This window comes from Calliphora vicina, chromosome 1 (genome assembly GCF_958450345.1).
Source record: "Calliphora vicina chromosome 1, idCalVici1.1, whole genome shotgun sequence".
Lineage (NCBI taxonomy): Eukaryota > Metazoa > Arthropoda > Insecta > Diptera > Calliphoridae > Calliphora > Calliphora vicina.
In genome coordinates this window covers 35,650,636-35,675,796 of record NC_088780.1, presented here as the reverse complement: position 1 = coordinate 35,675,796, position 25,161 = coordinate 35,650,636, and the positions used below count along the sequence as shown (strand labels likewise).

At 30.1% G+C, this 25,161-nt stretch overlaps 1 protein-coding gene across 3 annotated transcripts in view; it reads left to right on the top strand.

Annotated features, from left to right (window-relative positions):
* The window catches only part of cno (canoe), a 188,322-nt gene that overhangs the window by 144,627 nt on the left and 18,534 nt on the right, over nucleotides 1-25,161 (top strand). For 2 of the 3 annotated variants that reach the window (XM_065508390.1, XM_065508382.1), the window contains exons 7-10: nucleotides 7,458-7,645; nucleotides 7,740-7,904; nucleotides 20,489-20,610; nucleotides 21,512-21,566. In XM_065508390.1, the coding sequence (XP_065364462.1) occupies nucleotides 7,458-7,645; nucleotides 7,740-7,904; nucleotides 20,489-20,610; nucleotides 21,512-21,566 (530 nt within the window). The remainder of the gene's footprint in view (nucleotides 1-7,457; nucleotides 7,646-7,739; nucleotides 7,905-20,488; nucleotides 20,611-21,511; nucleotides 21,567-25,161) is intronic. The other variant, XM_065508398.1, reaches the window with a different exon arrangement.

The window sequence follows — 25,161 nt, the reverse complement described above, 5'->3', positions numbered from 1 at the left end:
ACGGACATGGCTTAATCGACTCCGCTATCTATAAGGATCCAGAATATATATACTGTATAGGGTGGGAAATGGAAAATGTAGAAATTACAGACGGAATGACAAACTTATACCCTTCTCACGAAGGTGAAGGGTATAGAAATTAATTAAAAATAATCACACATACGAGTGTTGTTTTTGTTTTCACATAGTTTTTATACCCTTCAGCTTCGTGAGAAGGGTATATATAAGTTTGTCATTCCGTTTGTAATTTCTACATTTTTCATTTCCGACCCTATAAAGTATATATATTCTGGATCCTTATAGATAGCGGAGTCGATTAAGCCATGTCCGTCTGTCTGTCTGTCTGTCTGTCTGTCTGTCTGTCTGTCTGTCTGTCTGTCTGTCTGTCTGTCTGTCTGTCTGTCTGTCTGTCTGTCTGTCTGTCTGTCTGTCTGTCTGTCTGTCTGTCTGTCTGTCTGTCTGTCTGTCTGTCTGTCTGTCTGTCTGTCTGTCTGTCTGTCTGTCTGTCTGTCTGTCTGTCTGTCTGTCTGTCTGTCTGTCTGTCTGTCTGTCTGTCTGTCTGTCTGTCTGTCTGTCTGTCTGTCTGTCTGTCTGTCTGTCTGTCTGTCTGTCTGTCTGTCTGTCTGTCTGTCTGTCTGTCTGTCTGTCTGTCCGTCTGTCTGTCTGTTGAAATCAATTTTCTGAAGGCCCCAGATATCTCCGGGATCCAAATCTTCAACAATTCTGTCAGACATACTTTCGAGAATTGTGCTATTTAAAATCAGCAAAATCCGTCCATAAATAACGGAGATATGAGCAAAAATCCGAGACAACCTCTGAAAATTTCATCAAAAAACACAATGTATTGCATGCTTTGACAAAAAAACAACAAAACGTATGGTTGGATGTGCAAGCTTTGCGTATTTTGTTTTTTTTTGTGTTTTGTTTCTTTTGGCGTTGTTGTTGTTTTTTATACAACTAAACTTTTGTTTGGTTGTGTGTTGGTTTTTTTGACAAAAAATCAACAAATCGTATGTTTGAATGTGCATGCTTTGCGTATTTTGTTTTTCTTTTGGCGTTGTTGTTGTTTTTTATACAATTAAACGTATGTTTGGTTGTGTGTTGGTTTCATTGCCTTGCGTATTTTGTTTTTGTTTTTTCTTTTGGTGTTCTGTTTCGTTTGGCGTTGTTGTGGTTTTTTGTGTTCTTGATAAATTTAGGATGCTGTAAGCTGAAAGTGGGCAATGTACATACATACCTATATACTAATTATAAAAAATAATGATGCATCCACAACAAAGGTGAAGGGTATATAAGATTCGGCATAGCGGAATATAGCACTCTTACTTGTTTTTACTAATACATTCTCACCACTTAGGTTTCTGACAACAGAGTTAGGTCTTTGACAGGAGAGTTTCTGCTCTATGTCTATTCTCTATGGCTTGTTTAATGTTATTTTCCATTCCAAACTCCAAAAAAAATTCCATAAGTTTTATAACACCGAAAATTCTTTAATATATTCATGTTTCTCAAAATCATCACCAATAGCTTAATGCTAAAGGCAACAACCCAAAATAACCTTGATATTTTCAAATGTTAAATGTTTTCCTGGAATTACATAAAATTTTCCAGTATTTTGTACTGTATTATTCATATAAATTTCATTTGAAATAAATATCCCCAACCCTACTCCCATTTACATTTTAAAATCCTTAAATTTGTTGTAACTTTTTTACATTTTCACGCTTTTTTTATTTTACTTTATTTTTGTATTTGTACACTTCATTAAAAATCAAATCAATATTTTGTTTCCACACTTTTTTTTTGTTGTACATATCTTGTAAAATAACATTTTCTGTTTTTCCCATAGAATTTTTACGCTTCGTTAAATATTGATGACGTTTTTCGCGTTATAACACTCGTTATTTTGTATGTTTATACCCTACACCACCATAGTGGGGAGGGTATTATGCGTTTGTGCAGATGTTTGTAACGCCCAAAAATATTAGTCTAACACCCACCTTAAAGTATACCGATCGACTTAGAATCACTTTCTGAGTCGATTAAGCGATGTCCGTCCGTCCGTCCGTCCGTCTGGTCGGCTGGCTGACTGGCTGGCTGGCTGGCTGGCTGTCCATGTAAACCTTGTGCGCAGAGTACAGGTCGCAATTTGGAAGATATTTCGATCAAATTTGGTACATATTATTTTTTCGGCTCAAGGACCAAGCCTATTGAAACTGGCTGAAATCGGTCCACTATTTCACCTAGCCCCCATACAAATGTCCTCCTGAAATTGGACTTTATCGGTCATAAATGTTTAATTTATGAATGTATCTCCACAAATTCCGCTCCAAATAAGTTTTATATACACAAAATTCATGTCACCAAATTTTTTTACGATCGGTCCATAATTAGTCATAGCTCCCATATAGACCCGCTTCCGAAAATCACTTTAACGTGCATAAATCGCTTAAAAATGTTGGTAAACACACAAAATTCAACATAGTTAACTTTAAAATAGACATAAATCACACGACCTAATTTCATGGTGATCGGTCCATAATTGGTCATAGCACCCATATAACCCCACTTCCGAAAATCACTCAAAAATATAAATTATTGAAATTTTAAAAGAAACATTTTTTTGCTCTTTTACTTAGTGTAGGGTATTATATGGTCGGGCTTGACCGACCATACTTTCTTACTTGTTTTTTTTGTATTCGTAAAATTAACACAAATTGTTATTATTGGTCTAGTATTGTGCTGTTTATTCAGATTTATTTTATTGTTTTTATTTCAATTTTATTTCCATTGATATATTTTTTTATTTGTTTGAAGCTTTAAATGGTGTTTTAGTATTTAACATTTTTAAAAAAACTAAATGAATGACATAAAATCTCTCGCCTAGTGATTATAATATGATAAAGATTTAAAAAACACTACACAGATTTATCAATAAAAGTCAAGTTTCATAGTGTTAAGTTTAAGTTGAGCAAGGATTTAAAGACAGGATTAAGCAGGGCTAAAAGTGTTTGGGTTTAAACCAAATTATTATATAGCAAACTCTAATTAAGCCATGCCCGTCTGTCTGTTGAAATCAATTTTCTGAAGACCCCAGATATCTTCGGCATTCAAATCTTGAATAATTCTGTCAGACATGCTTTCGAGAAGTTTCCTATTTAAAATCAGAAAAATCGGTCCACAAATGGCTGAGATATGAGGAAAAAACCAGGACAACCTCGATTTTTGACCTATATCTGGATTTCTAAGTCATTAATATAGACAATATGGATATCTAATGACAGATATTTGAAAGACCTTTGCAACGACGTATATAAGACCATAGTAAGTTGGACCTACAATGGGTCAAAATATTTTTTAAACCGAATTTTTTAAAAAAAAACAAGTAAGAGTGCTATATTCGGCTATGCCGAATCTTATATACCCTTCACCTTTGTTGTGGATGCATTATTATTTTTTATAATTAGTATATATGCCCAGCGGCGAAAAGAAGTAGTAAGCAGGCCTTCTGGAAGGCCTTATTTATCAGACACAAGGCCTCATTGCTCCATTCCATACTCATATATTTTTTACACACGATGTCCTAGCCAGCCAAGGCCTTCTTCAACAGGCCTGATAGAAGGTCTTCTTCAACAGGCCTGGTAGTAGGCCTTCTTCACAGGCTTGTTATCAGGCCTTTTGTATATTATTTGAATAGCTGTCACAATTATTTAAAAAACTGTCATTTCTAAAGGTAATTTTAATAATTACCTTTAAAAATTAAACATATTACAAATTATTTTAATTTGTTTATAATAAAAACTCGTAAAAAATTCACACAACGCACAACCGCGTTGTCAAAGAATTTAAGCAAAACTATTTTAAGTTTACTTCTTTTTTCTTTTCACTTTTTGCATTTTATTTTGTGTTTGTTGTTTTGTCTTTGGAATGTGATTTTTTAACGGTATTTTGTGCTTGTACTTTTTTTGTACCAATAAAAAGAAGGGAGCAGGTAGGCCTTCCATAAGGTCTTCCTGAGAAGGCAAGCGAGCATGAGTACTGGATCTAAAAAAAGGTCTAGGAAGGTCTTACAGAAGGCCTTATAGCTGAAGGCCTCAAAAATTTCGCCGCTGGGTGTATGTACATTGCCCACTTTCAGCGTACAGCATCCTAAATTTATCAAGAACACAAAAAACTACAACAACGCCAAACGCAACAGAACACCAAAAGAAAAAACAAAAACAAAATACGCAAGGCAATCAAACCAACACACATCCAAACATACGTTTAATTGTATAAAAAACAACAACGCCAAAAGAAACAAAACACAAAAGAAAAACAAAATACGCAAAGCATGCACATTCAAACATACGATTTGTTGATTTTTTGTCAAAAAAACCAACACACAACCAAACAAAAGTTTAGTTGTATAAAAAACAACAACAACGCCAAAAGAAACAAAACACAAAAAAAAAACAAAATACGCAAAGCTTGCACATCCAACCATACGTTTTGTTACTTTTTTGTCAAAGCATGCAATACATTGTGTTTTTTGATGAAATTTTCAGAGGTTGTCTCGGATTTTTGCTCATATCTCCGTTATTTATGGACGGATTTTGCTGATTTTAAATAGCAAAATTCTCGAAAGTATATCTGACAGAATTGTTGAAGATTTGGATCCCGGAGATATCTGGGGCCTTCAGAAAATTGATTTCAACAGACAGACAGACAGACGGACATGGCTTAATCGACTTCGCTATCTATAAGGATCCAGAATATATATACTTTATAGGGTCGGAAATGAAAAATGTAGAAATTACAAACGGAATGACAAACTTATATATACCCTTCTCACGAAGCTGAAGGGTATAAAAATATATAAATAACAAAAATTTTTTTTTAAAATTTAAAGAAAAAAATTAAAATAACAATTGGAAAAAAAATTTCCAAACAACTTTGGAAAAAAAAATAAACTTTGTTTACCTAAAAATATTTAAAATTTGTATTTTAAAGTATAATTTGATGAAAGGTATATAATATTCGGCACAGCCGAATATAGCTCTCTTACTTGTTTTTAAATCAGCTTTAACTTTAAAAAGTTATTAAAGTTTAATAACAAGTTATTAAATCATAGCATTTTTAACCAAGATAATCTATGTTTAGTTTGCCAAAGTTGTATTAAGTAACTTTGATTTTTGGCTTAATCCGCAACCTAATATTCGGTATTACTCTAATAATTTTCAATTAAAAATTATACCTAGATATCCCAAGCGAACAGTTTAAAGTTTAAACTGAGTTCAGGATAAATAGTTGCCATATTAATTACGACGGAGTTATTATCTTTTGAACGAGATTTTTGTTTTTAATAACTTATATGTCATTTCGAAGGGTACATATCTGTCATTTATTCTCACTTAGTTATTGAACATTATTGAGTAACCAACAATGTTGAAATTTGTAACAACGAATCGTCATATGCGGGAAGTTTTGCTTTTCTTCTTTAATTTGAAAAAAAGTGCAGCTGAAGCACACCGATTGCTCAACAAACCTGCGAGATATGGTTTGACACGGAAGACAAAGATCGTCCAGCCAGCCAAGTTTGAAGACTAAGAATTGATGACATTACTCCATAAAGATTGTTGTAAAACTAAACAAGAGCTTGCGAAATAATTGCGAGCTACTCAAGTAGCAATTTCAAAATGTTTGCGAATAGCGGGCTTCATCCAAAAGCAGGGAAATTGGCTAACATACGAATTGATGCTGAGAGACCTTGAAAGATGATGTTGCATGTCCGAAATGATGCGTAAACTCTATAAAAAGAAACCGAATTATTACTTGCGATGAAAAATGGATGCATTTCAATAACCCGTAACGTAAGAGATCGTACGTGAAGCCCGGGCAACCAGTAATGTTCTGTATTTGGTGGGATCAAAAGGAAGTGACCTATAAATTATGAGATGCTGAAATCTGATCAGATCATCACAGGGATCCTGTACCGAGCTCAACTGATTAGTTTGAAGCGAGATTTACCCGAAAAACGCCCAGACATAAAACCGTAATATTCCATCATGGCAACGCTCGGAACATGTTGCAATAACTGTTAAAAAGTATTTAGAATGAAGTGGTTGGGAAGTTTTGCCTCACCCGCTTTATAGTCCAGACTGTGGCCCGTCCGACTACTATTTGTTGCGATCGATGCAGAAAGCTATCTCTGGGCTACGCTTCATTTTGGAACAGAATATACGATGAGATGAAATTTTCAATTATAATAGCAACCCAAAGCAACAATCTGAAATTAAACATTAGAAAATAGAATACAAAATGTTTTTCTAAAGAAATAATTTAAAAAAAAATGTTACCAATTTACGACTTTGAAATTACCGAAAATTTCAAAAGTGCGAAGATTTTGGAGGTTTAACTGGACGATTAAAATAATGTTTGATAGCTAACTTCGTAGTATGAAACTGTACCTCCTTCAATTTTACTTCATACAACTTTTGCATACACTATTCACATACATATGTACGTGTGACCGTCTGTACGTGTGTATAAATTGACATTAGTTTTTGTAAAAACTTAAAAAAGTCTAACAAAAATAAAACTAAAAATTGATGATGCTGCATATTGTCATAGTTTTTATGGCAGTACAACAAAAGTTTTTGGCAAAAAATAAAAGTTTGTTTTGTTTCAATGTTTCGTACAATAAGTACAGTAAAGGGGAAATTAAAGAAGTATATCACTGCACTAGCACCCTATGCTAAACCTATACTACATACACAGAGATTACAAATCCATAATAGCATCCGAATTAATTGTCAATCGAATGATATGGTTGCACACAGAAAATCAATAGATAACGAAGAATTTCGGTTAAAGCAATCAAACTTTCGGTCACTAAGGCAGAATCATTCGATTGGCAACAAATTCGGTTGCTACTACGAATCAGTTTTCTCTGTGCATTATTGGAATTTTGAATCCATATCGTAGCTTCTTATTTCACATGTCAAATCATTGTCTTTAGTACTTACATTTCCTACTCTGCACTGTATTCAATATCACAACTTCAACTAAATTGGATGTGATTCAATTTTATACACTTCTGCTACTATATTGCTGCGGCTTGCTGTTGTTTTTGTTTTTATAATATTTTTTTTTTTGTTTTTCAAATTTCCATTAAAAAACAAAACGGGCAAACTTCTCATAAAATAAAGTAGCAAAAATTTTGTTTGACAGTTTGTGCATCATCTTCTTTCCAACAAAAATAATGAAAATTTGAGAGAAAAAAAACTCACACAAATTGCACTTAAAATTATTAGTCGTTTTTAAAAGCTCTCGTTAGAAAGACTTTTTCCTCAGAAATTTATAAAGATATTTGGGAAAAATTATTAGATTTTCCAGGAAAAATGAATTTAACTCGTAAATTGTTTAAAGTTTTATAACTGATGTTTTAAATTTATTTATTTTTTTCTAAATTTTAGGTTCCATCATGTTTCACGTGAGAAGACGTCCAGCTGATTCACAGCCGCGTAGACGTAAGAAAAAGCCTTTGGGAGCTGCTAATGGGACCAATAATATATCACAAGACAGAGAGGGACCAATGCTAGTTGAAGTAACGCATAGCGGTGATGGCGGTAGACGTATTAAATTAGGAAATGATCCAATTGAGGTAAGATAATAAAAATATTATTATACAATATTATTATTATACAATATTTATTATTATTCTTATTAACCTTATTTTGTCCTTATTCTCTGCACAGGTCGGCTCAGCCAATACAAATTGCCTGCAATTATTCGGACCCTCCATACAACCCCGTCATTGTTTAATATCTCTAGTTGAGGGTGTCTGCACCGTAACACCCCTACACACCGATGCCTTGACCTTTGTTAATGGCCATCACATAACGCAGCCAACTATTTTGCATGTGAGTAAATGTCAGCGTAATCATAAAGATTTCAATTATTTTCTTTTTATACAACTGTCTAAATTTGTTGCGTGTGAATATATTTATCTAGACATATGTACGAGAGTATGTCTATACGGTAAATAAATATGCGTAGGAAAATTCGTGTGTGTGAATGGCAAATAATGTCTTACATCATTTCCAAAAATTTACATATTAATAATGCAAGTCCATAAATATGCTCGCACGTAATACCCATAACACAATGGTTTGGGGTGTTGAAAAGAAAATTTGGGGTCATAAAAAGTTTTATTGTGGATTAAATAAAACATTTTTTTTTAGAATTCCACAAAAAAAAATATCTCAATTTTGTGCACTAAATCATAGAAAATGTAAGAAAATTCTGTGGAATATCAACAAGAAATTTGTTTATATTGAATTATTAGGAACAACTATAAAAAGCAAACCTACATGTGGGACCTCATTATGTTTATTATGATCTAGTGTTTATGTAAATGCTTTTCAAATAAGATATTTATTACATCTACATATATGTATGTTTTTCATAGAATTTAGTTGGACTTAAATTTTGTAAAATACAAAGGAAAATATGTGTACTTAGAGTTAAAGTACATATGGAATCCAACTCTGAGTATACTGGGATGAGTATAAAAATCTTGTAAACTTGTCTGCGAATCGGTTGATATCGTACAGTGGGACAGGGTCAAAATTGTTTGTGGGCGTAGCCCAGCAGTATTCTAATTTAAGTTATTAAAATGGGCCTTACAAATGCTCAAGGGGTTCGAAATAGGGTATCTTCGACATGAAAAATTTTTAAACACGTGGCATTTTTTTTGTTTTCCATCCAATTTCAAAGATTTTTATTTTGGAAATCACTCGTCTACGTCTTGAAATAGGCATTTCAAAATTTAAATTTTAAAATTTTACCATACCTTGGTCCACTTTTTAAAAAAATATATGTAGGTCGTACTTTTGGACCGAATGTACTTTTTTGTTGATTAGACAACTAAATTACCAATAATATACAAAATATTTCGGAGCAATATCGATTTTGGTTGTTTTTTGGGCGAAAAGATGACTTAACTCTTTTTTTATTTAAAAAAAACTTTCTTTAAGAACACGGAGAACATTTTTGTATAAAAAAATGTCCTATTTTTCGAATATGTCGCTCCAAGGCCCCTCGGAATTTTACCTTTTTTTCAAAATTTCAAATTGGGCCACATGTTCTAAAATCCCATAGCTGGGATAAGAACAGCGTTGAAAACCTTGATGTGTTCTCTATTTATCCCCAAAGTATTTTCCTAGCCCCGTAGGAAATGTGGACCCTAAAAATAGCATTTTTGGTATTTTCGCTTCAATTTATAGGAATTTCAGGATTTCCTTTGACCTTTTGACAAGTTTTTTTACATTTTGTTATTTAGCATGACAAATTAAAAAAACGTTGACAATTTCATTGAGTTTTGTTAATAAATAAAGATTTTATTACATATTACATATTTTATTAATATTAAAACAATTTATACAAATTTATTTTCAAAAAATTTTGATTCTGCCACACTGTGCGATGCACAGTATATATGCTGTACTATTTTACAGATCTTTGCATTCATTGTTATCCCTAATGTAATTTAGTAACACACGTACTAACCAGAACTTTGAATTAATTAATTCAATTTAAAATCTTAATTCACAATTATAAACTTCATCAACTCATTCCAACTTTATGAAAGGTATTTATTTGAATAGATTTTATTATTCATAATGCAATTCATTCATAAATGAATGATTAAATGTTGGTTAATTCAAATCTGATGCAAATTGCATGAACAGTTTTTTTCTTTTTTCTGTTTTGTTTTTGTCTTAAACCTTTTAATAGATAGATTTTAGATAGTAATATATTTGAATTGAATCATTTAATAATAAAGAATTAATTCTATAAAGAATGAATTCTCAAAAAAATTAATTCAATACGTTTGAAGTACTTAAGGAGTGAGATCGAAAAATTCTTAACATACATATATGTTTATAAAAAAGAAACCACTAAACTTACAGCTTTAATTTTTTTTTTATTTGATTGAAATTATTATTACAATTTACAAAAAAAATTATTTTTATAGTTTTAATCACTAGTGATGAAATTTTGAACCTTTTTCGGAAACCCTTCCATTAACGTTTTTATAGTGCTTTCTGTCACTTTGCTCGAACATGTAGTCCATCTCCGTTTAAAATCTACCACACTTTTGGACACCTTTTTTGTACTCTTCAATTCTCTTTTAACAAGAGCCCAATATCTCTCCACTGGCCTTAGCTCCGGCAGTTTGGAGGATTTGCCTCTCTTGGTACAAATACCACATTATTGTTCTTGTACCACTCAAGGGCTTGTTTGCCATAGTGACAGGATGCCAAGTCAGGCCAAAAATAAGTGGACACATTATGAAGTCTTATGAATGGAAGCAGCCTTTTTTGTAAACATTCCTTGATGTAAATTTCGGTATTTATAGAGCCCGTTGTAACAAATGAGTGGCTTCTTTTGCCGCAACTGCATATTGCTTGCCATACCAAGAACTTTCTGGGAAATTTTGTCTGCTTTTGGGTCCTAAACTTTTCTTCAACATTCCCTCGAGCATCAGCAACATAAAATTTTTGACCTGGAAGTTGCGAAAAATCTGCCAGAACATACGTTTCGTCATCCATTATGCAGCAAGAATATTTTTTTATAAAACTTGACTTCAATTTCCGTGCTCTGTTTTTGGCCTCTAAATTTTTAGTAGCGTTCCTGTCAGGAACTTTTTGAGCCTTGTATGTTTTTAAACCTGCATTAGCTTTAACTTTTCGTACCAAATAGTCCGAGCACTGAGCTAACCGGGCTGCTTTCCTACCGGATGTGTTGGGAGCTCTTTTGAAAATGCGTTCTATTTTTTTGGCTTTAGAAACATCATGTGGACCATTCCTTCTACCTGAACCAGGTTTTCTATCAACTGACAAGTTCTCCCGGTACTGTTTAATAACATTGGAAACAGTTTGACGGCAGACCTTTGTATGCTTGGCCAACTTTTTGTAAGACCAAGTTGGGTTTTGTTGAAAATATTTAATAATTTCAGTACGCACTTTTTTCTGGTCACTCATTTTAATCAGATTAACAAAAAAATTAATATAATTGACATTACACATAATAACTGACATGTTTTTCAAAGGTAACTTGAACAAAAAAAAATTCAAATAATACTTGGGTTAAAAAATGTAATGAAAAACGTGTGTTAAGAATTTTTCGATCTCACTCCTTATGCTTAGTAAATAATTCGTAATGAATTCTTCAATGGAATGGTTAAGAGAAATGAATTAATTTGATTTTTAAAATTGTATTAAGAATAAATTCTTTCGAACTTTTAGTCCAGCAGTTCTAGAAGACTGTCCACAACTAGTAATTTTACCTATGATTTAGGGTGACAACTAGTTACTTCAATAGCTACGTGACTTGTTATTTTAACACGTGCAAGTCCTAAGCAGGGCATCAATTTGTATTACAGTGAGACTGTCTAATAGCTGGTCCAAAGTAGTCAACGCAGTGAATTCACATAATAGTTACATAGAGTCAGTTACCTTACTAGCTACCTAACTGGTTACTTGATCAGCTACATTTACGGGTTTTTATTGACCTCAAATAGTCAGTTAAAAAGACATCTCATAGACAGTACGATAACCGATTGTTTGTAAAACCATCCTTTAAAAACTACTTTCTAAAGTGAAGTACAAAATAAACGTTTAAAGTGACTACACTTTAGGTTACATTGAGATACTAAAGGGACAATTGCCTTCACAAGAAAATAAACTGTATGAGAATTATATCAAAACATTTTATATAAAACCAGTTTGTACGAATTACTCACAAAAATGTGTAGAACTAAATAAACTTTTAAAGTGACTACACTCTAGATTACTTAGAGACACTTAAGTGACAATTCTCTACCCACTCGATTACCTGGGATGTATAAAGTAACAAATTGACTTCTCTCTGCAATACTAAAGCACATACGTGTTAAATGTTCTAAAATATATAAATTGGAATCAGCCAAGGGATACATTGACTACTTGCTTAGCTGCTGGGATGTGTGTACTCCATGGAAAGTATGCAATGTTTTTTTGTTTTGGTAATGTCCAAATGTGTGTTGTCAATTCAAGCACTGGCTTTCGTATAATTGTATTCGTTTGTACATACATACGTGTGTAAAAAACTTTCCTCTCTCATCAATTTCCTTTTGTTTTTGTTTGTCTCTCGACGATGAATCTAATGGTTTTGACATTTAAATAAAGTTGGGGAGATATATACGTGAAAATTGTGTAATTGCGGCAAAGTTGATTGTCTGGAAGGCAGGGAAACACAATTGTTTTGTTTATTTTGAGTTCTGTTTTTTTCGTTTGTTTATTATTTAATGAATATTTTATTATATAAAACGTAAATTCCTGTGATTTGTTTATATGTATGTATGTATGGGTTTGCATATACAATTTATTTTTTTATTGTTCTCTACGCACATACAAACAATTATCTATTTATTATCTAAAAATATATGTAAATGTTATTTGTTTATTTTATTGACATTTAATATTTGATTATGATTAAATTAATTGATAAAGATTATTTATGATGGTAGTGTAATTAAAAGGACACGTAAGTAATTGCTAAGTCTATTGTATTAAAGTCCTTTTTTACTTTTATTAATTAAGGGAAATTACTTAAATTATATAAAGATAATTTAATTGCATATTTGTCAAGGATTTTGTAATCAATTGAATTGAATATGATGTCCCATCCTGCTGGTGTCAAACATAAAATTGTTGTGAAACCCAACATTTTCGATATTAAGTTGTATATCCTTCACCATGAGAGTGGCAAGTGTATATAAGGACTGAGATCGAAAAATTCTTAAGACACGTTTTTCATTAAAACTTTTAACCCAAGAATTATTTGATTTAAAACATGTTTAATGTCAATTATGTTCATTTGTTGCTAATCTGATTAAAATGAGTGACCAGAAAAAAGTGCGTACTAAAATTATTAAATATTTTCAACAAAACCCAACTTGGTCCTGCAAAAAGTTGGCCAAACTATCATAGGTCTGCTATCAAACTGTTTCCAATGTTATTAAACAGTACCGGGAGAACTTCTCCGTTGATATAAAACATTGGTAGGCGTTCATATTGTTGAGATTACGAACATTTTCATGAACTTACACGTACACAACCCGAAAGTAAACAAAACACACAGCAAGAGCGTAAAAATACAAATAACTCATTTAGTTGCAAACAATAGAGCGTAAAAATACAAATATTTCATTCTGTTGCTTGATGTTGTTTTATTTTTAATCCATACACAAACTACAATTTCTCTTTTTGCGCTTCCCTGATATAAAACCTGGTTCAGGTAGAAGGAATGGTCCACATGATGTTTCTAAAGCAAATAAATAGAAAGCATTTTCAAAAGAGCTCCCAACACATCCGGTTATCACAGTACTCGGACTAGTTGGTACAAAAAGTTAAAGCCAATTCAGGTTTAAAAACATACAAGGTTCAAGGTTCGCGACAAAAACTCTTCTAAAAATTTAGAGGCCAAAGACGAAGCACGGAAATTGATGTCAATTTTTTTATGTTGCTGATGCTCGAGTTAATGTTGTAGAAAAGTTTAGGAGCCAAAAGCAGAAAGTTTTTTTAACATTTCGGTGTTTTGACAAACCGGTTTTTGTAAGACGGTTAACCTGTTTTAATGAAATATATTTTCTAAAGATCATTCAAACATATTTATGAAAAACTTTAATACCATTTTCAAAAATATTTATTTTATAAAAAATTATAACATTTAACAATATTTCGTAAAAGATATAAAATAATTGCTTAAAGATTAGTGTTTATAAAAAACCGACTTTTTAAAAAATCGGTTTGTCGGTTAACTGAAAATTGACCTTTTTAAAAAACCGGTTTTTCGGTTAACCGACATCGAAAAAACCGGTTAAACCGGTTAACCGTCATATATGTGTAGAATACTTAAAATGTCCTATAAAGTATACACAGCTTTAAAATTTTTAGTTTTTAGTAGTCAGGAATGGAATAAATAACTATTAATATACAAAAGTGCAAAGTCCATTTTATTTTGTAAAAATTTAAAATTATTATCTTAGTCAAATGGAATTTTAATTATTGGTTTATTCATTAAATTTCCACCAAAAATGTAAATCTATTTTTGAACTAAATATTTGATAATTTTAAAATTTATTATCACCTCAACTTTCTGATATGAAACAGAAAATGTTACAATTCCCAAAAAAGGACCTGTAAGATGCAAATGCACTTCTTCTTAGCTGTGATTATTTGTCATTATAAATCATACCAAATAATTAATAAAACTCCATTATCAGATTTCAAAAATATTTCAAATCATGGATTTTAGAACGTTTTTTGTCTATCCTGTAATATTTCTGAAAAGCTAACGAAATGATTAATAAATGTAAATTTTAAGAACAAAACACACTAATGAAGTCAAATTTATTGAAGGAAGGTATGTACATCGAATTCAATTTAACGTTTGGTAAGATCATCACTAAGTTTTTAATGAATCATTAGTAAGATTTAGCCTAAACTTATAGAATTATGCGGAATTTAATTTTTAATAATTTCAGTATGAGCAATTTATTCAGAAAAAGTTTTAAAGTAAACTCATCGTCTTCTACTATTTAGAATCATTAGAATCTTTAATCTAAAGAGGGTTGTATTTTAAATCAGCAGTTTAGGTTTCAAATCAGACTAATAATATATACAATGAATATAAAAAATGCATATAAACATGAGATTTATTAATTTTAATCCCAAGTATTAAAAACCGGTTAACCGTGTGATAAAAACCGGTTAATTCAAAATCAACATTTTAAATTTACCGGTTCGCAAAAAACCGAAATTTCGAAGAAAACTCGGTTTTTCGGTTAACCGGATTATAAACACTAATAAAGATAGAGCCTTAAGAATTGAAAAATGTGAAATTTCCGAAGATTTAGTACACAATTCTTAACACATTTTCTATTAGCGTCCATTATAAAAAATATTTTTTGTAAATTGTAATAATTCTGTAAGTTTAGTGGTTTTATTATACCCTACACCACCATAGTGGGGAGGGTATAATGCGTTTGTGCAGATGTTTGTAACGCCCAAAAATATTAGTCTAACACCCACCTTAAAGTATACCGAACGACTTAGAATCACTTTCTGAGTCGATTAAACGATGTCCGTCCGTCCGTCTGGTTGGCTGGCTGTCCATGTAAACCTTGTGCGCAGAGTTTGGTACATATTATTGTTTCGGCCCAAGGACCAAGACTATAGTAAACATAGTAAACTTTCATATAGATATAAATCACACGACCTAATTTCATGGTGATCGGTACATAATTGGTCACTCAAAAATATAAATTATTGAAATTTTAAAAGAAAAATGTTTTTGCTCTTTTTCTTAGTGTAGAGTATTATATGGTCGGGCTTGACCGACCATACTTTCTTACTTGTTTTTATTAACATATGTGTATGTATGTTAAATTTTTTTCGATCTCAGTCCTTATAAGTTTGTCATTCCGTTTGTAATTTCCACATTTTTGATTTACGACCCCATAAAGTATATACATATATTCTAGATCGGTATAGATAATGGAGTCGGTATTGCCATGTCCATCTGTATGTTGAAATCTACTTTCCAAAGTCACCAACTTACATACATGTTTGTTACATCAATATATTCCAACTCAAAATTTTGTTCTTAAAGTATGTATGCTTTAACTTGTTAATTTTATAATTTCGATATTACAAGGCATGGCTTACTATATACATACCAATTATTTTATATCATTTTCCTGGTTTTAAATCACCACAAATTAACCTATCTAATATTTCCCAAAACAAAAAAATCTAGCGGAAATTGGAAAATATAAAACTGTTTGCAATTTTTGTCGCCGCCTTTTGTTTGGCCCCCAAACCCTAATTGTATGCAAACAAATATTTTCCCATAATTTCCGTTGCTATTATTACAAATTCTTCTCTGTGTTGTGTTGTGTTGTATTGTATTATATTTCAAAATGAAATAATTTCTAACAAATTTGCAATAATTTAATATTTCTTGTTTACATTTTGCCATAAATTGTTGCGGTTCATCGATCTCAAAAGCCATAAAAACACAAGACAAAAATTTAATTTTTGTTTTTTTTGTTTGTGTAAATAAATCAAAATTGTTCTAATTTCAATAATGCGTGCAATTTATATTATTTATTATACATTCTCATAAGCAAAATATTCAAATGAGAAATACTTTGTTTTATACAATTAAATAAACAATTTGCTAAAACTTTTCAGACAAAAATTCAGTTGTAAAGTAAATAGAAATAATTGTGTGTATGTGATTTTATAAAAAGGGTCTTTCATTAGGCGCTTTATTTAAATCAAAATTAAGATATCATCGACATTTTTTATTAGTTTGCAAGATCTTTTCGATACCACTATTTATGGAATATAACATTGTGCAAATGTTCGCGCGCGGCTTTGCTTATAATAACTTCAATGTAGCTCCAACAATATGGCCTCTATCAACTGTCAAAGTTCGAAAGTCCCTATTGGAAGACCCTTTACATACAAGTCAGAGCGACCAACAATTTTTTCGAACAAATTAATTAGAGAAAATGAAAACAAAAGTTTGACATTTAGGGGCGTATAGTAGAAAAATCCAAGCAAACAAAAAAAATCAGTAAATTAGTTAAAAACGTTTTCATGTTTCTTGCCGCAAAACATTCAAATGAATGAATTCTAAACGATGCCACTTACTGATGAATGACACATTCTCATACATAATCATCATGTAGAGCAGTAGAAAAAAAAATGAAAATAAAAACTCAAAAAATTTAAATTAAAAACAAACAAAAAATCGACTAACCAATTTATAGAATGTCATGTACTACTACATGTGAGTATGTATGATATTTATGCTGAAGTCATGGGCATTATTGGTTTCCCATAATATTTGTAACAATTAGCGAACATAACTTTTGTAATTATTCCCTTGACAATTGGATCTTCGCTCTAAAAACGTTCTCGATAAAGCATTTCCACTCTTAATAATAATAATTGACTTATTTCAATGATTTCAAATATCATGGGATTCAAATGCCGCTATTTGTGTTGCATTTTAAATTACAGGTGCTTATTTTGCACTGCACGAAAAGTTTATTTGAAATATTTAAAACAAAATTTTGAAGATTTAATTTTCGACATAATTTCTGAAGTTTTTGACAAGTTTTAAAAAATATTTTATTTTAATGTATTTTAGTATCTGGCGGAAAATATTCGGCCAAATCCAAAACTTAATGAATGTGTTTATTAACTATCAATTTCCAAGATAATTCAATGTTTCAAAATTAAGAATCTAAATTACCAACAAAATTACTCTCAGAGCCATTATATTGCAATGTCTCGTAAGGTCACATACCAAAATCTAGTATGTATCTTCGGTCAATAAAGGTTAAATTTTAATTTCCATTTCCATTAAAGAATTCATAGGCTTAATTCCTTAGTACAAATGAAATGATCCATGTATGTAACGGCATCACGTGAGAACGACTGGAGCAATTTGGCTGATTTTTTTATTCGATTCGATATTTTCATGGTTTGTAGAGAAAAAAAAAATCAAAAATTCCGGCTGAAAAAAAGTATGAAGTACAAATTTAGATATTTTATTTGCAAATAAATAAGAACAAACAGGTGTATGTGGGTTGGAGAAACTTGAAGAACTAACATTAGTAAATGCTACCAGACGAAGCCGGGGCTGTCAACTAGTTTAGAATAAAGACTGAGATCGAAAAAAGTTTTAATGAAATACACACGTTTTTTATTAAAACTTTTAACCCTAGTATTATTAGAATTTTTTTTAACAAGTTTGTAAAGCATGTCAGTTATTATGTTTAATGTCAATTATGTTTATTTGTTTGTTAATCTGATTAAAATGAGTGACGAGTAAAAAGTGCTAAAGTACTTAAATTATTAAATATTTTCAACAAAACCCAACGTGGTCATACAAAAAGTTGGCCAAACAATCAAAAGTCTGCCGTCAAACTGATTCCAATGTTATTAAACAGTATAGGGAGAACTTGTCCGTTTATAGAAAACCTGGTTCTAAAGCCAATAAATAGAAAGCAGTCCGGTTAGTTCAGTACTCGGGCTATTTAGTACGAAAAGTTAAAGCCAATGCAGATTTAAAAACATACAAGGCTCAAAAGTGTCTGACAGGAACTCTGTTAAAAATTTAGAGGCCAAAGACACAATTTTTATACAAAAATATACCTGGTCAATGTTTTTATGTTGCTGATGCTCGAGGGAATGTTGCAGAAAGGTTTAGGTCTAAAAAGCAGAAAATTTTCCCAAAAAGTTCAGTGCAGAGATGTTTTGCTCTTGTTAAAAGAGAATTACAGATCACAAAAAGGTGTCCAAAAGTGTTGTAGATTTTAAACAGAGATGGATCTATAAAAACCTTTATGTTCGAACAAAGTGACACAAAGCACTATAAAAACCTTAATGGAAGGGTTTCCGCAAAAGGTTCAAAAATTCATCACTAGTGATTAGAATTATAAATTTTTTTTTTTTAAATTGTAATTATAATTTCAATCAAATAAGTGGTTTATTATACCCTTCACCTTCGTGAGAAGGGTATATATAAGTTTATCATTCCGTTTGTAATTTCTACATTTTTCATTTCCGACCCTATAAAGTATGTATATTCCGGATCCTTATAGATAGCGGAGTCGATTAAGCCATGCCCGTCTGTCTCTTGAAATCAATTTTCTGAAGACCTCAGATATCTTCGGTTTCCAAATCTTCAATAATTCTGTCAGACATGTTTTCGAGAAGCTTGCTTTTTAAAATAAGCAAAATCGGTCCACAAATGGCTGAGATATGAGGGAAAAAAACAGAACTTTGCAATGACGTATATAAAACCATAGTAACTTGGACCTACAGTGGGCAAAATCGGAAAAGATATTTTTTAACCCGATTTTTTTTTCACCAAAAGTTTTTTGTCGCTAAATATTACAAATTAAACAATTCGAAATTTTTTTTTTCCAAAAAATTAAACAACTGCAAATTTTTTTTGTTTACATAAAAATATTTTAAATTTTTATTTTGAAGTATAATTTGGTAAAGGGTATATAAGATTCTATCTTAACATGTTGAGATATCTTTCAGAAAATATTAAAACATACGTTTTTTATGAAACATTTTATCTAGGGAGCAAAGAGTAATACTGCTTTCCGACAAATTTCTTGGCAATGTCAATTGGCCTTCTGGAAGATGACATTTGACCTTGACCTTGAGAGATCGATACGAATAACATTCTAGTCCTTCCTATACAGCGAAGAGAGCTGAGAAACTCACATGATTTCATGCATGAGTGTCTTACAAAATATAAAAAATATAACCATATACAGTCACTACTACGTGATAAAAGACCAAAAAAAAGACCCATGTCTCCAAGTTTTGCCCAAAGTCATGCACTTTTTTTATGGGCCCCCAAAGATTTCGGGCCTCGGTGTAATTTTTGCAAAAAAGTGATAATTTTCTCAGGCTAATATCATAAGGAACATTTTTGTTCATCTTCAAGATCAAAATCGCAAAAAACTTAAACAAATTCGTTTTTTATAATAATTATAATTATAAATAATGTAAATGTTTGTTTTTTCACTAAAAGAAATTGTTCATTTTATTAAATTTTTAAATTAGATTTCTATTTGACACATCTTTTACATTATTTATGCTATATTTTTAACTTTAAACAGGAAACTTAACAATTCATTATAAATAGATAGATTTCGTATTCAAGTGCAATCAAACATTAAAAGCATTGTCTTAAATCATTTCCTACATCTTATATAACATTCAAATTTATTCCAACATTGCAAACATTCGAATACTCTTCCAAATTTGACTTCCAAGGAGTTAACTGGTAAGCGATGGGCTATTCTACAAGAAGAACACTGATGGCCCAACTGAATTATGGAATTGTATAGAATCTTGCCAGATAATTGTTTTTAAACTCAGATCATTTTTATCAGTTATCGTTTATATTAATTAAACCACATTACAAATAGAGTACTCTGTAATCGCAGTTTACCCATCATACATGATTTTAATTTAAAATTTAAATATTGCTCTCCCAAAACCAAATAATAATACAAATTACAACAATAACAACAAAAGAACACAAAATGTGAATTAAAATTGTGAAAAGAATGACGAGATGAAGGCGTCCATTAGAGCAAACGCCCCTTGTTTTTAGTTGATTTTTAAAATTAGTCAATGTTAGACGTGTGTGTTCCACATTCAATATAAACAAATTTCAATAAATTGCGGTCGTTTGATACGGTTATTTCTCCCTACCAAATTTTTTATTTTAATTAAATAATGTAATTGTTATTAAATTTTTTATAAATTAAATTATATAATTAATTAAAAAATCCATTTAAGAGAACAACTTAATTTATATTTGTTTATTTTTGATTTATGTTTTATTTTAGAACGGTTCGGTTGTTATGTTTGGTCGTGTGGCATCTTATCGCTTTGTCGATTCACCAACTGATGGCCGTTACAATTTGGCCTTGTCACAGTCACAATTGGATTCAGCGTGCCTCTATGAAAGGTAAGTTATCATCTATGGATTGTTGCTTGAATTTATTTTCGAATAAACTCAACATTTTGTTTGTGTTTAAATCTAAGTGTATGCTTGTTTTTTATATAAAAATAAAAAAAAACAAAATTAAATCTGTTTGTAATTGTAATCTATATAATTTATTATCAAATTTTATGTTGTAATATAAATTACTATGAAAATTGATAAGAAAAAATGCTTTTAAAATAGAGAAAACTTGGAAATTAAAAATATATTTCAAAATTACATTTATTGTGAAATATGTAAATGCAAAAATTTAAATTTATCTATCTGTCACAAAACATCACTGTCTCTCATTCATTAGTCACAACAATCAAAACTAGAGCAATATTTTCTTTGTGTGTTGTAATTGAAAAAATATTTCAAATACATTTTTAAAAGCATTTTCTTACAATTATTTATGTTTTAAAATTCCATTTATGCTTGTTTTGTTTTACTTATTAATTTATTTACTCATTCATATATTTTTTTAACATTCTTTTCATTTTATGTTGTATTTTCTGTTGCATAAAAAAAAACGAAAACATTTTTATGTTGTTTATTTGTTTTGTTAATAAATTTTTGAAAATATTTAAAAAAAAAATAATAAAAACTGCACCTCAAACACACAAACCAACCAAAAATTTAAAAAAAAAAACATAAACACAACCAAATAAACCAACAAACTATAAAACACACCTTCCCCCAATACATCCTCCCCGGAATTGAAATAAAACTTTAAAACTTTTTACACAAACACTCACACACACACATCTAAACAACAAAAAATTCTACGTTTGGTTATCAAATATTGATTCTGAAAACCAAATACTACAAATATTGGTTTTAAAACAATTGTGTTACAACAACTCGCTGGATATTTTAAACACAGTCGTTCACCAACTTCACCTGGTTCATGGAATGATGAAGATGGAGCCTTAAGTTCGGTAAGTTTTTTTTTCATTATTTTTTCTTTTTAATACTTTTTATTTAATAGGAATTTAATTGGACTATCGTGAGTTGATTTGCTTTTAATAAATTTGACCAACTGTAGTTTAAATGAAAATTGCATTAATACAATAATTCATTGTTTAATTAAAAACTAGTAAAATAAGTGAAAACTAATGAAACCTGTTGAGTTATTGTGCAATTCTATTCGAAAGAAAACATTTTCAAAAATACAAATTAAAACGATTTTCTTTTCAAAACGAATTAAAATTACCGATGAAATATTAATAATCGTGTAATTTGATTATAAACTGTTTATAGTATAAAATCAATGTGCGAATTTATTTGAATGAATTCCTTGGTTTTAAATCCATATTCGAATATTCATGTAATCATGACTTAGATCTTGAATAAGTGTCCCCTTTTTCAAATTTTTCATGTCTTGAAATACAAAATATTTGTTTTAGATATCCCACTCACATTCCACTAAGCGATCAAATAGGTCTTAAAGGAAAAGACCTAAGCTTTCTTTTGAGCAAAAAAAAAATTAAAAAAGAGGGCCCATTTTAGAAAAAAGTTAGATTTAGCCAAAAAAAAATTCAAAAACTGTATGTCTTGAGTTACAAAATATTTATTTTGATAGATATCCCACTCGCATCCCACTATGCGACCAAATAGGTCTTAAAGGAAACGACCTAAGCTTTCTTTTGGGCAAAATCTTTTTTTTTTAAAAAATGGCCCTATTGGGAAAAAAGTTAGATTTTTCAAAAAAAAAAATTTAAAAATTTTATATCTTGACTTACAAAATATTTATTTTGAAAGATATCCCACTCGCACTAAGCGTCCAAAAATATATTAAAGGAATGGACTTAAGCTTTCTTTTGAGCAAAAAAAAATTTAAAAAAAGGCCCATTTTGAAAAAAAAGTTAGATTTTGCAAAAAAAAAGACAAGAATTGTATGTCTTGAGTTCAAAATATTTATTTTGATAGATATCCCACTCGCATCTCAATAAGCGTCCAAAAGGGTCTTCAAGGAAAATATCTAAGCTTTTGTTTGAGCTAAAAAAATAAAAAAGGGTCCATTTTGAAAAAAAAAAGTCAACAAAGTTTTTGATTTTACCAAAAAAGTCAAAAATTGTATGTTTTGAGATATCGAACTCGCATCCCACTAAGCGACCAAATAGGTCTTCAAGGAAAATATCTAAGCTTTATTTTAAGAAAAAAAGAGGCCCATTTTAAAAGAAAAGTCAAAAAAGTTTTTGATTTCGAAAAAAAATTATTACATTTTTTTTTTAAATATTTTTTTTCGAAAGAAGAAAGAGCTATCTAAAATATTTGGTGCACATTTTGCTAAGAACAATAGGTAATAAGTTACATGGATAAGAAAAAACACCTGCTTGGCCAAAATGTCAAATTTTGACCCCCTCTAACTCAGAGAGTTGTCGACCGATCTTGTTGAATTGTGTCTGAATTACTATCCAATATAGCTAACCTTGGTGCAAATTTCATCTCGATCAGAAGACATCGATTTCAAAAGTTGGTTCACTTGACATGAAATGCCCCATATCTATATATATATATAAAAATTAAATGGTCCATGTATGTAATGGCATCACGTGAGAACGGCTGGAGAGATTTGGCTGATTTTTTTATTCGATTCGAAATTTTCAGGAGATGGTTTGTAAAGAAAAAAATTCCGGGTAAAATTCGGAATTTTTTTGAGTAAAGTCAACTGTATGCAGCACAAATTTAGATATTTTATTTGCAAGTAAATAAGAACAGGCAGGTGTAAATGGGTTGGTGAAACTTGACGAACTAACATTAGTAAATGCTACCGGGCGAAGCCGGGGCGGTCAACTAGTATGATATATATTCAAATTAAACTTCGAACATTACCAAAACGAAAACCATTTTGAATAAAGAAAAACAAAAATATAGATGACCTGTATTTTCCAATTAATTCGAATATTGATCTAGACCCCATGATACCAATTATTAAACTTCAAAATCATTCGAACAATACAAAAAAAACATTACCAAAACGAAAACCATTTTCAATAAAGTAAAACTAAAATATTGATGAAATGTATGTTCCAATTAATTCGAATATTGATCTAGACTTCAGATTAACATTACTAATGATTGTCTAAATGTTCGAAATACAATTAAACATAAAAATCATTTCCTGAATCTTAGATAAACAATTGAACTGATTTTAATATTCTAACAATCACCAGAAAGCATTTCCTTTGAATCAATTTAATTTCAACATTGTAAACATCGTCAGCGATCATTTACACAACTTGGTTCAATCGAATTATTCCAATTAATTTCAATGTTCGAATTATTCAAAACACCCACAAATATCATATCCTGGTCCAATATTCGAATTCATTCCATAACATAAATGATATAATTACACCGTCAGTGGTCATTTACACAACTTGGTTCAATCATCGAATTAATTTCATTGTTCGAGTTATTCAAAACACCCATAAATATCATACCCTGGTCCAATATTCGAATTCATTCCATAACATAAACCATATTATTACTGATGATAGTTTCAATGTTCAAATTATAAGTATAGTATATAAGAATTATAATTATATATGATGGTTTGAATAAATTCGACATCGCCTTTTCTGTTAAAACAAGGTTCAAGTACTTTCGAACATTCAAACCCGTATCTGCAATAATTGTCTGTATCTTAAATATTCAAACATTCAAACGATCATCAGAAGCCAAGTCCTGAATCTTAGATAAATGTTTGAATATTCAAACGATCAAAAGAAAACGATTTCTGTATCACTATTCATCACTATTTTAATTGATTAAATTACAAAAATGTAGGTTCGAAAAAATCAAATTAATTTTTTTCTATTAATAATTCCATTAAAGAATTCATTACGAATTAATTCTTCTTCTTAGTACTTCAAACGTATTGAATTCATTTCTTTGAGAATTTCTATATAGAACTAATTCCTTTATGAATCATTCATCTTTAATTCTTAACAGAATTAATTCCTTATTCAAACATTAAATTTTCTTTTAATTCAAATCCATTACCTCATAAAATAGCCTCATAAAATTTATAGAATGATTTAATTTTTCTTCAATTTAAATATTTTCGAATTCATCTTATTTATACGAGGACAAAATTATTCATTTAATTTGTATGTATTAGATTTGAATTAATAAAAATTTAATCATTCAAAGTTTGAATGAATTAGTTCAACAAAGAATTATTTTTATTTAAATTAAATCTTATCCTGCTCGATATTCGAATTGTTCCAAAAATTAAACATTTTCAACAATCATTTTCATTCGAACATTCAAAAAATTTAGCAGGGAATATTTCCTTGAAATTTGATTATTAATTGAGGACACAGCATGAACTATATTTTTAAGAGATTAAACCTGAAATCTATATCTATGATCCGAAAATAATGACAAAATTATAACAAAACTTTAAATTAAAAATGTTTGTATGAAAATTGTTATTAAAAATATTTAAGTTATAATTTTGCCATAAAGTTCAGAAAACATGGGTTAAACTAAAACAAATCTTACTACTGCTATTTAGGTACTATC